The sequence below is a fragment of the Ctenopharyngodon idella genome, chromosome 6, assembly GCF_019924925.1.
Source record: "Ctenopharyngodon idella isolate HZGC_01 chromosome 6, HZGC01, whole genome shotgun sequence".
Classification (NCBI taxonomy): Eukaryota; Metazoa; Chordata; class Actinopteri; order Cypriniformes; family Xenocyprididae; genus Ctenopharyngodon; species Ctenopharyngodon idella.
In genome coordinates, this window is record NC_067225.1 from 30535380 (window position 1) to 30549347 (window position 13968).

Genomic DNA, 13968 nt, shown 5'->3' on the forward strand with positions numbered 1-13968 from the left:
ACGCATTCCAAGGTAGGAGGGCATCGAGGCACGTACGAATCCAAAGTTAGCTTCACTTCCTGTCTCATGAGATGCCTTCATCTGATGGATTTTTGAAGGCAGCTTAGATGTATCCTTTGCTGCCTTTGACATCCCACATTCCTGTGCTTTCTATTCTGTCACAGTTGAGCTAAAAAAATAAAATAAAGATGGCTTCTGAAAGTTGCGGTTGGTCATCAGTTTGTGTGTAAATGTAAGTTTTTGACCAATGTTTTCCACTTTTGATGTCATTTCTAGTGAGAAATTACTATTGTAGTAATAAAACATTCGCTTAGTTATCATCAAAGCTTGTGCAATTTTGCTGTAGATCATTAAACCGATATGCTGCCTCAGAAGTCTGTCCAAAATCAGTTTTTACCTTTTTGTGGCTCTTTAATGTGTCGTGACAGATCGCTGTTGTAGCGCCTCAGTTCAAGCGGCTCGTGAACTGATCATCTCTTCCTACTAGTTAATTTATAGCAAACATAAACATGAATGAACATCAGAAGGAATGTTGTTTCAACAGCGGAAAGACGTCAGTACACCATTTTTCAAGTTCAAGTCCACCGACGTCCACCTAACTCCCCTGACTGCTTTGTCGGACAAAACGGCGATTTCTGCGTTATGATTGGTTAGATCGCCTGTCAATCAAACTCCCGGCGAAGGGTCAAACTGACATTTTAGTAAGTAAATGATGATGAAATTCTCACTTTTGGCTGAACTAACCTATTTTGAAATATAAATTTTAAACACATCTTGGCTTTTGAGCATTTCTACAGTATCTTTCGAACATGAACTACAGCAAATTTGTATGGTCCATTAGTTTTAACCAAACATTTTCTTAGCATATTTCTATCTGTTTAGAAAGAGATTTGAGAATCCTCCTGTCTGTTATGCTCAATAATCCTCATTAGGAAATGAATACCTTACAATAATCCACTCCACCAGCCTGCCATAAACAAATTGTGCGGTTTGTGTCCTGGGAGGCTTTGCTAAGTGTGTCTAGTAATACCCCTGCAGGATGAATAAGAAGAGTAGATTGAAAACTAAACGTTATGCTGGGCCTGGAATCAGAGAGGGTGGAAGAAAGCTGCTGATTGTTTTGTAGATTGGCCAGTTTCTCGTGGTGTGTGGTGGATGTCAGATGAGGGGTCCGAGATGTCAGAGACAGAGTCTGGATTAAAGGAGATTTAGTCGATGTGGAGGTGCAGACGTCCTGCAGGGAGAGAGCTACATGCTCGGATGTTTGCTTTGTTACTGGTTTAATGAGAAGGTTAATCAAGTAATCTCTCTGTGTTCTTGTCGTTCTCTCTTTCTGAGATGTTCTTGTGGTAGAGGTTGCGAGTTAAACTGGTTCTTTGGTTTAGAAAGAAAACAGCATTCACAACACATTTTAGTTCTACAATGATAAAAAAAAATGTAATATAAGACTTTATTTTATCCATTGGGAATGGATTACATCAAGAAAAAAGTGGTGGCAGACCTGAATGTGAGTACAGAGGAGTTTGACATCACCCGAAAAAGAAAATTGTTTCAGAGGCAGAGAAAGTTATTACATTTTGATGAAAGATTATGAAGACAAACAGTTTTTTTCTTTAAAATAACGTACACTGATGAATCTTACGCAATAAGTTCAGGAACATGTTTAATAAAGTAAATATAGAGTTTATTTTGATTTCATGTTGACCTAAGAGTGTATCGTCTCTCTTATTCTGTTGGTGAAAATAGATTCTGAAGGATGTTTATTTTGCTTTTAAAACAGATATTGATACTGATACTAAATTTATCATTTAGTAATGATTATATAATTTATTTATGGGTGTGCTATAAATCACCTTTTTTTAGCTAAATGACAAAACAGTAAAACAAAATGTCCATTATAAGAGGTTGTGAATAAATACTGGAATTTATGCAGCAGTTATTTGCATTTTATTTAAAGCTTATGAAACAGACATATATATATATATATATATATATGAAGAGTTCAGATGCAAAAGCCTCTAAGTGCCGTCTGAAATTTTCTTCTAAAATGAACATTTTTATCAAGCTTGTATGTTTATGTTCAGTTATTTAACTTTAATGGCAATGAAAGGGACCTATTAATTGCCATTAAAGTGAAATTACTGAACCTAAATATACAAGCTTGATAAAAATGTTCATTTTAGAAGAAAATTTCAGATGGCACTTAGAGGCTTTTGCATCTGAACTCTTCATACATATATATATATATATATATATATATATACTTGCATGCCGATTTTCTTCAACCCTTCTTATCAGAAGACGCTCCTGTCGAGGTGTTAACTTCCGTGGATGACCTGGACGTCTCTGTGAGATGGTTGCTGTTCCATCTTTTTTAAATTTTTGTACCACTTTTGCTACAGTATTCTGACTGATAAGTAAAGCTTTTCTTGTAGCCTTCACCTTTCTAGTGTAAAGAAATTATTTTCTTTCTCAGGTCTTGTGACATTTCTCTTCCATGTGGTGCCATTGCTGACAGCATGAAATGGGAAGGGGTTTTAACACCCTTTTATAGTCAACTGTCTGCTGGACACCTGTGTAATGAATAATTAGACTCACCTGTGGTTGAATTCTTGTTAAATTAGACATATGTAGTCTAAAATTTAGCTTTGCTCCAGAGACTTTCAGTGGGGTGTACTCATTTTTGCATCACCCTAATTTGAGTACAACTGAAAATGTTGTTCTCTAAGTTATATCATTAACCTTACTTTCATGTTATAAGTTAAACAGATGTTAAATTGTTTTTGTGTTCATTGAGATATTGTTTAAAATGTTACTTTTCAAAGGGGGTGTACTCATTTACGCTGAGCACTGTATGTATATATACATATATTCAGCAGCACATCTGTTTATTGAGTACCAAATTATCACATTAAAACTATATATATATATATATATATAATTACTACAGTTTTTTCAAGCCTTGTAATTCAATATTTGTCCTCATTTAACCCATAATATAGTCTAGTGGCTGAAAATCTGGGCTGTTAACAGAAAAGTTATAGGTTCAAACCCCATAAGTGTTGATCTATTACCAATGTTCCCTTGAGCAAAACACTTAACCCCAGGTTGCTCCGTAAGTGTACTCTAAATCTCCTTGTCAGCTAAATGACAAAATAGTAACTAGTTTTAAAACAAAACTATGATTCATTGTCATTGTGAGAGGCCATCACGAAATGCTTACTGGAATTCATGCTGTTATGTTTTTGCAAATGATGTAATCTGAATGAATCTTTATGAAGCAAACAACCCAACACTTTCTTTCTGAAGTGATCTCTTGTAAACATCTGCGGTACATATGAATGATTGTCCATGTCGTGACTGCATGCAGATTGCCATGACTCAGCAACTCAGACTCCGAAGCACTTTACCTTCACGTTGGTGGTGACTTACAGTACATTCTGTAAGGAGACATCACAGGAAGCTCCAGTCAAATTTAAATGAAACATCTGGTTTTGGTTAATGCTCGTAAAGCTGATCCAACTGAATCCAGATCAGCGTTCCCAAGCTGAACTCGTCCTGTGTGATTTTAATCCAAGGCAGGAAGCTTGGGTCAATTAATCGGTCAGGGCACACTGCGTCTTTGGGGAGTCAACAGCAACAGAAGAAAACCCAACTTTTTGCATTCTTGTTTACGTTAATTAATTTTTCTAAACCAACCATCATGTCTTAATTATGACTATAATAAACAGAAGCGTAAATGTCAGGGCATCGAGTGTGCTTTGAAGCACTTGAAATTGAAATATCACTATTATATATTTCTAACACACTGTCTCTACATCTTTATTCTGATGGACCACATCAAGCACATAACTTTCCCTCAGGGTTTAACCTGTTTATTTCCATTGTGATAAAATTACCCTTCATTAGTCCTTCTCTGGGGTCTATGCAGTCTTGGTGATGCCATATTTATTTTTGCAGAGCTCAGAGTCTTTTGGGACTAAGAGGGTCACTATACCGCACCTTTGCCTGGCACTAGATCTTCTCCCTGAGGAGTTAAAAAAACACTGTGTTTGATAAACTTTCCAGCTCTTGAGTCCACACTGTTGAGTGCTTCACAAAAGGGAGCATCGAGGACACATCACATCCACAAAAGGGGCCCTTGTAAGCACCCTTCTGAATCATGCAATGACAAATGGACCTTTATAGTTACATGCGAAGACCATGAGACTGGAAATCCAAATAATATGTGACCATATGCAACAAATCTTGTTCATTCTTCTACATATTCACCAAACACATGAGAACCAATGAAGTTTATGCATGTTTTCCTCTTCCTTCTGTTAAGACATGTATTGTGCTTTGAGGGTCAATCCAAAATTTTCAGTTGAACCAAAAATGAAAAGTCTGTCATTAATTACTCACCCTCATGTTGCTCTGAACCCGTAAGACTTTCATTTCACACAAATGAAGATCTATTTAATAAAATCTAAAAAGCTTTCTGTGACAGTTCACACAACTGACACTTTGATGCTTCAAAAAGTACATAAAGAGATCGTAAAACTAATCCATATGAATTGAGCGGTTTAGTCTAAATTTTCTCGTTCTCGATCACTTTATTTGATGAACAGATTGAATTTAGGCTTTTATTCACATATAAACATTGATCAGCGAACATAAACAGAAGCTCAAACGAACCTGCTTAATGTGCGAGAACAAACCTCTTCTGGAAGCTTAAACATGCTGCGTAACAAGCGAGAATGAACCTCATTGGTTGTTGCACGTAAAGCAAACATGCTTGAGCTTCCGTTGATGAATGTTTATATGTGAATAAAAGCCTAAATTAAATCTGTTCATCATAAAAAGCTATTGAGTCTCTTCAGAAAATTTGGACTAAACCGCTCGATTCATATGGATTAGTTTTATGATCTCTTTATGATATTTTTGATGCGTCAAAGTTTCAATTGCGTAGCTGTCCATGGAGGCACAGAAAGCTCTCAGATTTCATCAAAAAGATCTTCGTTTGTGTTCCGAGGATAAATGAAAGTCTTACGGGTTTCGAACGACTTGAGGGTGAGTAAATAATGACAGAATTATCATTTTTGTGTGAATTTTTCTTGAAGAAAAATATCTTTATTTTCTCTCCTTTACTCAACAGTTAGAAAACTACATCCAGCAGAAGACGGGGATGGTGCATATTCAAGCTGATGCTGTCCATAACCAGACGGCCACTATGCTGGAGATCGGTACCAATCTGCTCAGCCAGACCGCTGCGCAAACCAGAAAACTCAATGTGGTTGAGGCCAAGGTAATCACATTTCACAACATAGAAATGCAGGAATGCATACTTCATCAGTGTCATTAAATACAACGAGTGCATATACTGTACATACATATATAAAATAACATCAGTCAGTAAGATTTTTTTTAAAGAAATTAATACTTGTATTAAGCAAGGATAAATTAAACTGATCAAAAGTGACAGTAAAGACATTTACAATGTTACAAAATATTTCTATTCATCATCAAAGAATCTTGAAGAAAAATGTATCACGGTTTCCACAAAAATATGAAACAGCACAACCGTTCTCAACATTGATAATAATAAGAAATGTTTCTTGAGCAGAAAATCAGCATATGATTTCTGAGGGATCATGTGACACTGAAGACTGTAGTAATAATGCTGAAAATTCAGCTTTACATCATAGGAATGAATTACATTTCAATAAATATATTTAAACAGAAAACAGTTTTAAATTGTACTAATATTTCCAAATATATCACTGAGGTACAAAGGATATATATGTATATATATACAGTGCCCTCCACTAATATCGGCACCCTTGGTAAATATGAGCAAAGGCGGCTGTGAAAATAAATCTGCATTGTTTATCATTTTGATCTTTTATTTAAAAAAATCACAAAATTGTATTCTTTCATTGAAGGACAACAATTGAAAGTGGGGGGAAACTCACATTATAAAATAAAAATAAATGTTTATCTCTAGTTCACGTTGGCCACAATTATTGGCACCCAATTATTGCAACGTCCTTTTCCCAAGATAACAGCTCTGAGTGTTCTTCTATAATGCCTGATGAGTTTGAAGAACACCTGACAAGAGATCAGAGACCATTCCTTCATGCAGAATCTCTCCAGATCCTTCAGATTCCAGCTCCATGTTGGTGGTGCTTCTCTTCAGTTCACTCCATTCATTTTCTTTAGGGTTCAGGTCAGGGGACTGGGATGGTCATGGCAGAAGCTTCATTTTGTGCTCAGTGACACATTTTTGTGATGGATTTGATGTTTGTTTTGGATCATTGTCCTGATGGATGATCCAACCATGGCCCATTATTGGATTTCTAGCAGAAGCGGTCAGGTTTTGATTTTTTATCTGTTGGTATTTGATAGAATCCATGATACCATGTATCTGAACAAGATGTCCAGGACCTCCAGCAGAAAAATAGGCCCACAACTTTAAATATCCAGCGGTATATTTAACTGTGGACATGGGGTACTTTTTATCCCTGTGTGCACCAAACCCATCTGGTGGGTTTGCTGCCAAAAAGCTATTTTTTTTTAGTTTCATCTGACCATAGAAGCCGGTCACGTTTGAAGTTCCAGTCGTGTCTGACAACTGAATATGCTGGAGTTTGTTTGGAACTTCTTAATTATTGCCCTGATAGTGGAAATGGGGATTTTCAATGCTTTAGCTATTTTCTTACAGACACTTTCTATTTTGTGAAGCTCAACAATCTTTTGCTGCACATCAGAACTATATTCTTTGGTTTTACTCATTGTGATGAATGATTAAGGGAATTTGGCCTTTGTGTTTCCTCATGTTTATACTCCTGTGGAACAGGAAGTCATGGCTGGACAATTTCATGTTCATGATCACCCTGGTGTGCTAAAAAAATGTAAATATGAATGGGAATATACTTTAGAGATATTTTACTTATAAGAATTTCTAGGGGTGCCAATAATTGTGGCCAACATGAACTAGAGAAAAACATTTATTTCATAATGTGATTTTCCCCCCACTTTCAATTGTTGTCCTTCAATGAAAGGTTAGAATTTTGTGAATGTTTTGAATGAAAGATCAAAAGAATAAACAATGCAGATTTATTTTCACAGCTGCCCTTGCTTATATTTACCAAGAGTGCCAATATTAGTGGAGGGCACTGTATATGTATTTACTTTTGTCATTTTTTTTCCATTATTCTTTTTATTGTATTCCATCTGAAGGTTCTGAACCAGACATCAAGAATTGCAATTCAGTTATTAGAGAATTCACTGTCAACAAACAAACTGGAGAAGGAACTCTTAACGCAGATTTCAGAAATCTCAAAACTTCGCGACAAGAACAGGTAAGACTTTTTTTATTTAATTATTGTCTTTGTTTATTTCTCTTATTTCTTTTTTTTTTTCACAAAGCCCAAGAGCAATCTACACTAAAAACTGTAAATGAACTGTTTTAGTCAAGTTAAAGAGGTTATTTAATGTGACTGTTTCAACCCAAACAATATATGTCAATGGCTGGTCCTAAAAAGCATTGAGATGGAGAGAAATTCACCAAACTCTTCTACATTCATTTTATAGCTCTATACTCCTACTCTATTCTCTAATTTTTTAGATTTTATGTCTCCCATGATATTGCAGTAGGAGAAACATCAAAGGCAAAACTGATACTTGAAAGAATCATAACTGAGGACTCCATTATGTAATTGTGCTCATTACAACTCCACACAATCACAGAGCAATAAGATCTTCCAAGATCTTCCAAGTCATTTTTAAGGGTCAGATCACATCTGCAACTGTAGCGTAGAGCAACTTTTGTCTCTCATGTTCTCAAAACTATATTTTCCCATAGTCGGCCAGCTCTGAGAGCACAGCAGGGGGAAAGGCTTTGTAAAGGGAAATAATCAGCCACTTAATTGATTGTTTGTAATGTTTAATAACTACGGAGTAAGCACAGCACACAAAGCAGACCCCAGGCAAGTTTCCTTTGCACACTTCCAGAGCTTGACAAAGGGTTTTCCCAGAAAGCTTTGTACTCGGCTCTCGCTAGATTAAACAGATAACGCTTGTTGTCATTCAACTTTGACGACCAATTGAACTGTGTTTCCAGTGATGTTTTGGTAGCTGCATGGGGGCATCAGACGTAATTATAGCAGACCGCTGCGTTACAGACAGAGTCAGAGCTATTCAATATTTCATGTTTGCTTGTATGAGTGAGAACAGAAAGTTTTCGACCTTTCCAAGGCGACTTACAACTGTGCAAGTGAAAGTGTTCGTAATTGCTCCCAGAATTGATGCGGGTTTAGCGAGGGTCAGCTTCATAGTATAATAACAGCAAACAATTGCTCAGCATTGTGTACACATTACAAACTCTGGCAAGGGATTTCAACCGTCCTTGCCAATCGATTGTGCGAAAACTATTTGTGTAATCAATCATGAACAATTTATAAACATATAAGCATTGAGAACCACTAGCAACAAAAGCATGTTTAATGACTATATCTACTGTAATTTAACAAAGCAAGCATTCAGTTACATGCTCGATGGAGTTTTGATTTGCTTTCCAGTTATTTTCGGCCTCAAACCCTCGGGTGGTGTTATTTTTCAGCATTCACACACTCACTCACTAAATCACACACAGATTGAAGTCGGCAGGATTTTGTGGAGTTCCTCAGGAACTCGTTTTTGTAGCAGTGGCTCATTGTTGTGCGGCTGTAAATTGTTTTGACAGCAGGCATGATTGATTCATGCTATCTCCTCTGATCCAGACACTAAATCATGAACCTACATAAAGCTCAGCTGAGCACTGATGGAAATCTGTATCTCCATTTCCCAAAGGCGTAAAGTTCAGTAGACTTATTTCACATGACACTGCAACCCTCTAGACAGTAGCAGGCAAACAGCTAGAGTAACAATCTAACAATAGTTGGCCATTTCAAGAAGACACTTTATATAAGCTGTAAATGTATGCTTAAAAAGTTGTTGGATAAGAAACTGCAGAATTAACTACATTTTTACATTGCTAGGGTGTTCTGGGTGGTTGAATGTGGTTTTTAGGATTTTCCTCGATAAAATGATTACAATAGCTCAATCTTCTCAATATAAAGTGTTCGATATAATGTTTATGCGCTTATACAAATAATGCTGTGCATACGTGTTGCAGACCATCGCTTTGGTGCCAGTTCCAATTTGACTGATAAGCATTGCCATTTCTGTTGCACGCCAAAAGCGGAACAAAACTGAGCTTCTCGTTTGAACCCGTGCCACACGGAGCGGTTAACAGCTCAGCTCAAAACACATCGCTGTTCGAGCTAAGAGCGTATGCATTTACTCGCTGACTGCCTCAATCACGTGACCACTAAACAGCGCTGTGAGATCCTTGTGATTTAAACTAGTTTAAAGCTGGATGATTCAGCACTGACATTCTCAACAACACTGATGCAGAAAACAGGAAAAACATTGAGCTACATCGATACAGTTAGAAGGCTTTTCAATTCATAAATCACCAGTATTTCCCATGGATTCACTCTAGTAACACTAACGGAAACCATGGTATTGTGGCATAAATGTGGGATATTCATATTGAATTTTATTATATTATTAATGTAGACATTAAAGTCCCCCTGAAATCAAAATTTATGTTTTCTAGCTTTTATTGTGAATATGTTAGCCTTAAGGTTATGAATAAGCTGGTGTGTTCCAAAACAATGACAAAATCCGCATTTAGGAGATATAAGCATTCAAAACTTACAGTCTCTCACTTCCGCTAAAATGGATCACGGATTTTCATGACATCATTGCGGACTTCAGCTTCAGAGACATGATAGCACAGAGTGGATCATATCCCAGAGTTAACGCAGACCACAAAATGTATCAAACCCATTTGAATTCTGCACCGAGTGCTTTATTTTAAAGTGATATGGAGAAGATTTGGAGGAGAAACAGTTAGAGATTAGAAGGAAACTGAGGCTTTACCGAGCTCAACAATTCTGGCCGAGCTGTGATATAAACGAAACGCTATTGGCTATTTTAAAAAAGGGGAGGAGTTGTTCGATATGTCTCGCCCTGTCTTCCTGTTTTAGTTAAAATAACACAATGAAAAATGCCGTTGATGTTCCAAGGCACTTCAGTGTGTATTAAAGGTATAATGGAATATAATTACAGCATTTTTTGTTATTAAACTGTAGCAGTTTTTCTGTTTTTCATCATAAACAATAATATACATAATAAACAATATAGTTACTATTTACCATGATAGTGAGGTGCAGTGCATGGATTTACCTGTAGTTAACGTGATCTAAAATTTTACCCTATAAAATTTTACTTTATAAAAACAAGGGTGTTACCATTTTTACAGATTTACCTGTCTGGTTTCAACCACTTTCACTCAGGAGTGAAAATCTGCTAATAATAATAAACTAAGAAACTAAGAAATAAAGATTTGACATCATGATTAATTATTGATATCGACTGATATGAAAAATATTGCCCAGCCCTATATTCCAGCCAAGGGTATTCTAAAAGTAATATCACACTTCTTCTCAACAAAGCATATGTTTTAAGGTCAATTTCATGTCTGTAGCACAAATGGCGAGGGACGGGTTAAGAGGCAAAATGTAATACTTAATAAATGTTTTGAAACAAACCCCTAATGGTTGCAAACACCTTTAATTAGTTCTCCATCCTAATGTAAAAGTCCCAAGGTAGAGGCCCATTTGGCATTCATTCCTGTTCTCTCTAGGAATTTTGCAGAAACATCTGGACATACTTTGAAAAGGTTTCTCTTTTGACTTGAATACATTATATGCTGTTTCCACCAGTCGTTTGGAGAGTAAGGTCTTAGTCCTGGAGTCGCAGCAGAGGACAGAGTTGGAGGACATGAGGAAGGAGAAAGAGCGACTGCAGGACCTGGTGAAGAAACAGACAGCCGCCATTACGGCTCTGGAGAGACAGCTGAGAGCGGCCAGCAGCAACAACTCAGCCCTGCAAAGACAGCATCAGCAGCTCATGAAGTCTGTGCACACGCTTATTGGCATGGTGTCTTCTGGGACAGGTAAGAATACACACCTTTAACAAAATATACTTAAACACATCTCTACACACATACTGTCATTTTCATGTTTGCATTCGATTATCATCATAAACTGTGGGATATTAGTCGACAACAACCCAGACTGTCCATCATGCCATAGAAGTGTATGATGTCAAAGCGCATATGTGCTGTTGGTTTCTAGTAGGCCAGGTGTTTCTAGTGTTTCAAGTGTTTCTAGATTCACTTGAAAGTCATGTTATGAAAGCAAAAATGCATTTTGAATACCATTTCATGTCAATTTCAATGTTTGATTAGCTAGTTTGTGGCATCGCTGCAACATTTCACTGTCTGTGAGGAAAGAAAAACGACTCAACACCCGGTTAGAGTACGATGTAAGGCTACTTGTCTGAGAATGACGGTCATGTGTGAATCTTGGGCTTACAACAGCTTTTAAATCTGGTGGCAGATTCTTAACATGACCTGAAAGTTCTGGTTAATTAACTGTGACACTAATGATAAATCGAGCAGCCGTGATTCATGGAGAGAAAGGGGATAAGCTCTCGCTAGTGATGTCTTTGGCAGCGTGCTTTCATGTCTTGGATGAAGTTCACATGCGTCACAACACACACTGATAAGCTAAATCAAGACTGCAGCATTTTATATGGACAGAAGACATGTCAGTTTATAAATGTCTGTGTGGAGGTTCACTCGAAGAACCAATTTATTTTTAAAATAAACTCTCTCTCAGATGAACAAACACATTGTGTTTAATGTTTAAATGACTCATCCCAAAACTAGACCACTATGGACTTTCTATTTGAAAAGTTGAGGACGTGTAACGAGTATAAATCTTGTTTTTTTGACAAGAGAAACCACATCGTTTTGTTGTCTCACACTATGTGGCTAATTCACAAAACAACTTAACATGATGTTTCAACACAAAAACCTGCATCATACTGTATGACTACTAATCATCAGCAGTTCAACTTGACCAGGCGCTAAATGTGCTAAATGTGCTGATTGAGTTTTTTCATATTTTATTTTATTTCCGTCAACATAAGTGCAAAACACAAAATTGAAAGAACTGAATGTTCACCCATAAATTAAAATTCTGTCATCATTTACTCACCCTCAAGTTGTTCTAAACCTGTTTGAGTTCCTATGTTCTGTTGAACACAAAAGAAGATTTTGAAGAATGTGGGTAACTAAACAGCTGCTGGTCCCCATTGAATTCCATAGTATGAAAAAAATACTGTGGAAGTCAATGGGGACCAGAAACTGTTTGGTTACCCACATTCTTCAAAATATCTTCTTTTGTGTTCAACAGAACAAAGAAACTCATACAGGTTTGGAACAACTTGAGGGTGAGTAAATTATGAAAGAATATTAATTTTTGGGTGAACTATCCCTTTAAATATGTTTAGTTAACAATAATAACACTGAAAACAGCTTTATGAATCACAACAGTACAGTAAATATTTTAGTTTATTATACAATGTACAGATGACACATGCTGGATGTACACAAGAGTATCACATCTAGAGTTAACAGCTATGCCACAGTGGCCTTTTCTTGGGTGATTAGCCTATCTTTCTTACCTTCAAATCAAATTCTGAACCCCAGTGTCATTATATTTTTCCTTTACAGGCTTCTCACCAAACGAGCAGCGCTTCCGAGACTGTGCCGAGGCCTATAAATCTGGTCACAACACCAGTGGAGTCTACCACATTTACATCGGAGACATGACGGAGCCAACCAAGGTGTGGGATGCGTTCTTTCACAAGTATGGTGAATCAGTGTGATATATCTTGGCTGTGACATACAGAACGAGGAATGGCGCAAATGTAAGAGAGTGAGACTGAGATGTATCATATGCTTCTGACAGGTCTTTTGTGATATGGTGACAAGTGGAGGTGGCTGGACAGTATTCCAGCGCAGAGCTAATGGAAGTGTGAACTTCCAGAAAGGCTGGAAAGAATACAAACTGGTGAGTGGACATAAAGCCAAAAATCACATAAAGTTTACATGTGAACGTGAAAGACTGTCGAGCAACCACCCAGAACACTGTAGCATCATGCCATCGTACTGACAAATGTTGCTCATTACATTTGTAGACAATGATGAAAATCTTTATTGATTATGTTTAAACAAAATGATGACATTTAAGAAATGTTTTTCTGGGAAGACTTTATTAAAAGCTTGACATAATTCTGATGACAGACTCAAAAACTGGCCAAAGCACAGTGAAGCACTGAGTCTAAAATTGTACGTGACAGATTGGCGCCATTGGCAGTAGATGAAATGTTTGGTACATTGTGTATTTAATAGCAGCACATTTTGCTGATATTTTAAGTGCTTAAATATGCTGAAATGGATTCAAAACTGGCAGAACTCTGTGAAACCGCAGCAGTGGAAATCAATACTGCAATTTTCTACCTTTATTGTTAATCTTGTGCCAGATGACCTTTATTTAAATAGCTGAAAAGGATAAGTCCCTTTTCTGGGAAGCAAGAAATAATAAAAGACTGACAGTGTACCGACTTATTTCAAGAAAACAAAACTGCCAACTTGCGTCTAATGCTGTTTGATTCAAAGTTGGATATGCGATATTACTACTTGATATCTAACCATAAAGTGCTGTCCAATGATAAGAAGATGAAGTACAAAGAAGATCGCAACAGAGATGATCATTTACTTTGTTTTGCACAAGAAACTTAGACTCTTTGATGCATGTTATTTGCTTAAAGTGTTTATCATTAACTATACACCGATCAGGCGTAACATTATGACCACCTTCCTAATATTTTGTTGGTCCCCCTTTTTGCTGCCAAAACAGCCCTGACCCGTAGTGCATCCTGGTGCCATGTGTTCCTTAGGTAAGAGACACACACGCACCTGGCCATCCACGTGATGTAAAAGAAAATGTGATTCATCAGACCAGG

The 13968-nt window shown here is 36.9% G+C and overlaps 1 protein-coding gene across 1 annotated transcript in view; it reads left to right on the plus strand.

Moving 5' to 3' along the window:
* Positions 1-13968, plus strand: part of angpt4 (angiopoietin 4) — a 41182-nt gene that overhangs the window by 19946 nt on the left and 7268 nt on the right. Inside the window, 5 exon segments of the mRNA XM_051897887.1 lie at positions 5138-5287; positions 7222-7343; positions 10815-11047; positions 12674-12786; positions 12912-13013. Coding sequence (XP_051753847.1) covers positions 5138-5287; positions 7222-7343; positions 10815-11047; positions 12674-12786; positions 12912-13013 — 720 coding nt within the window.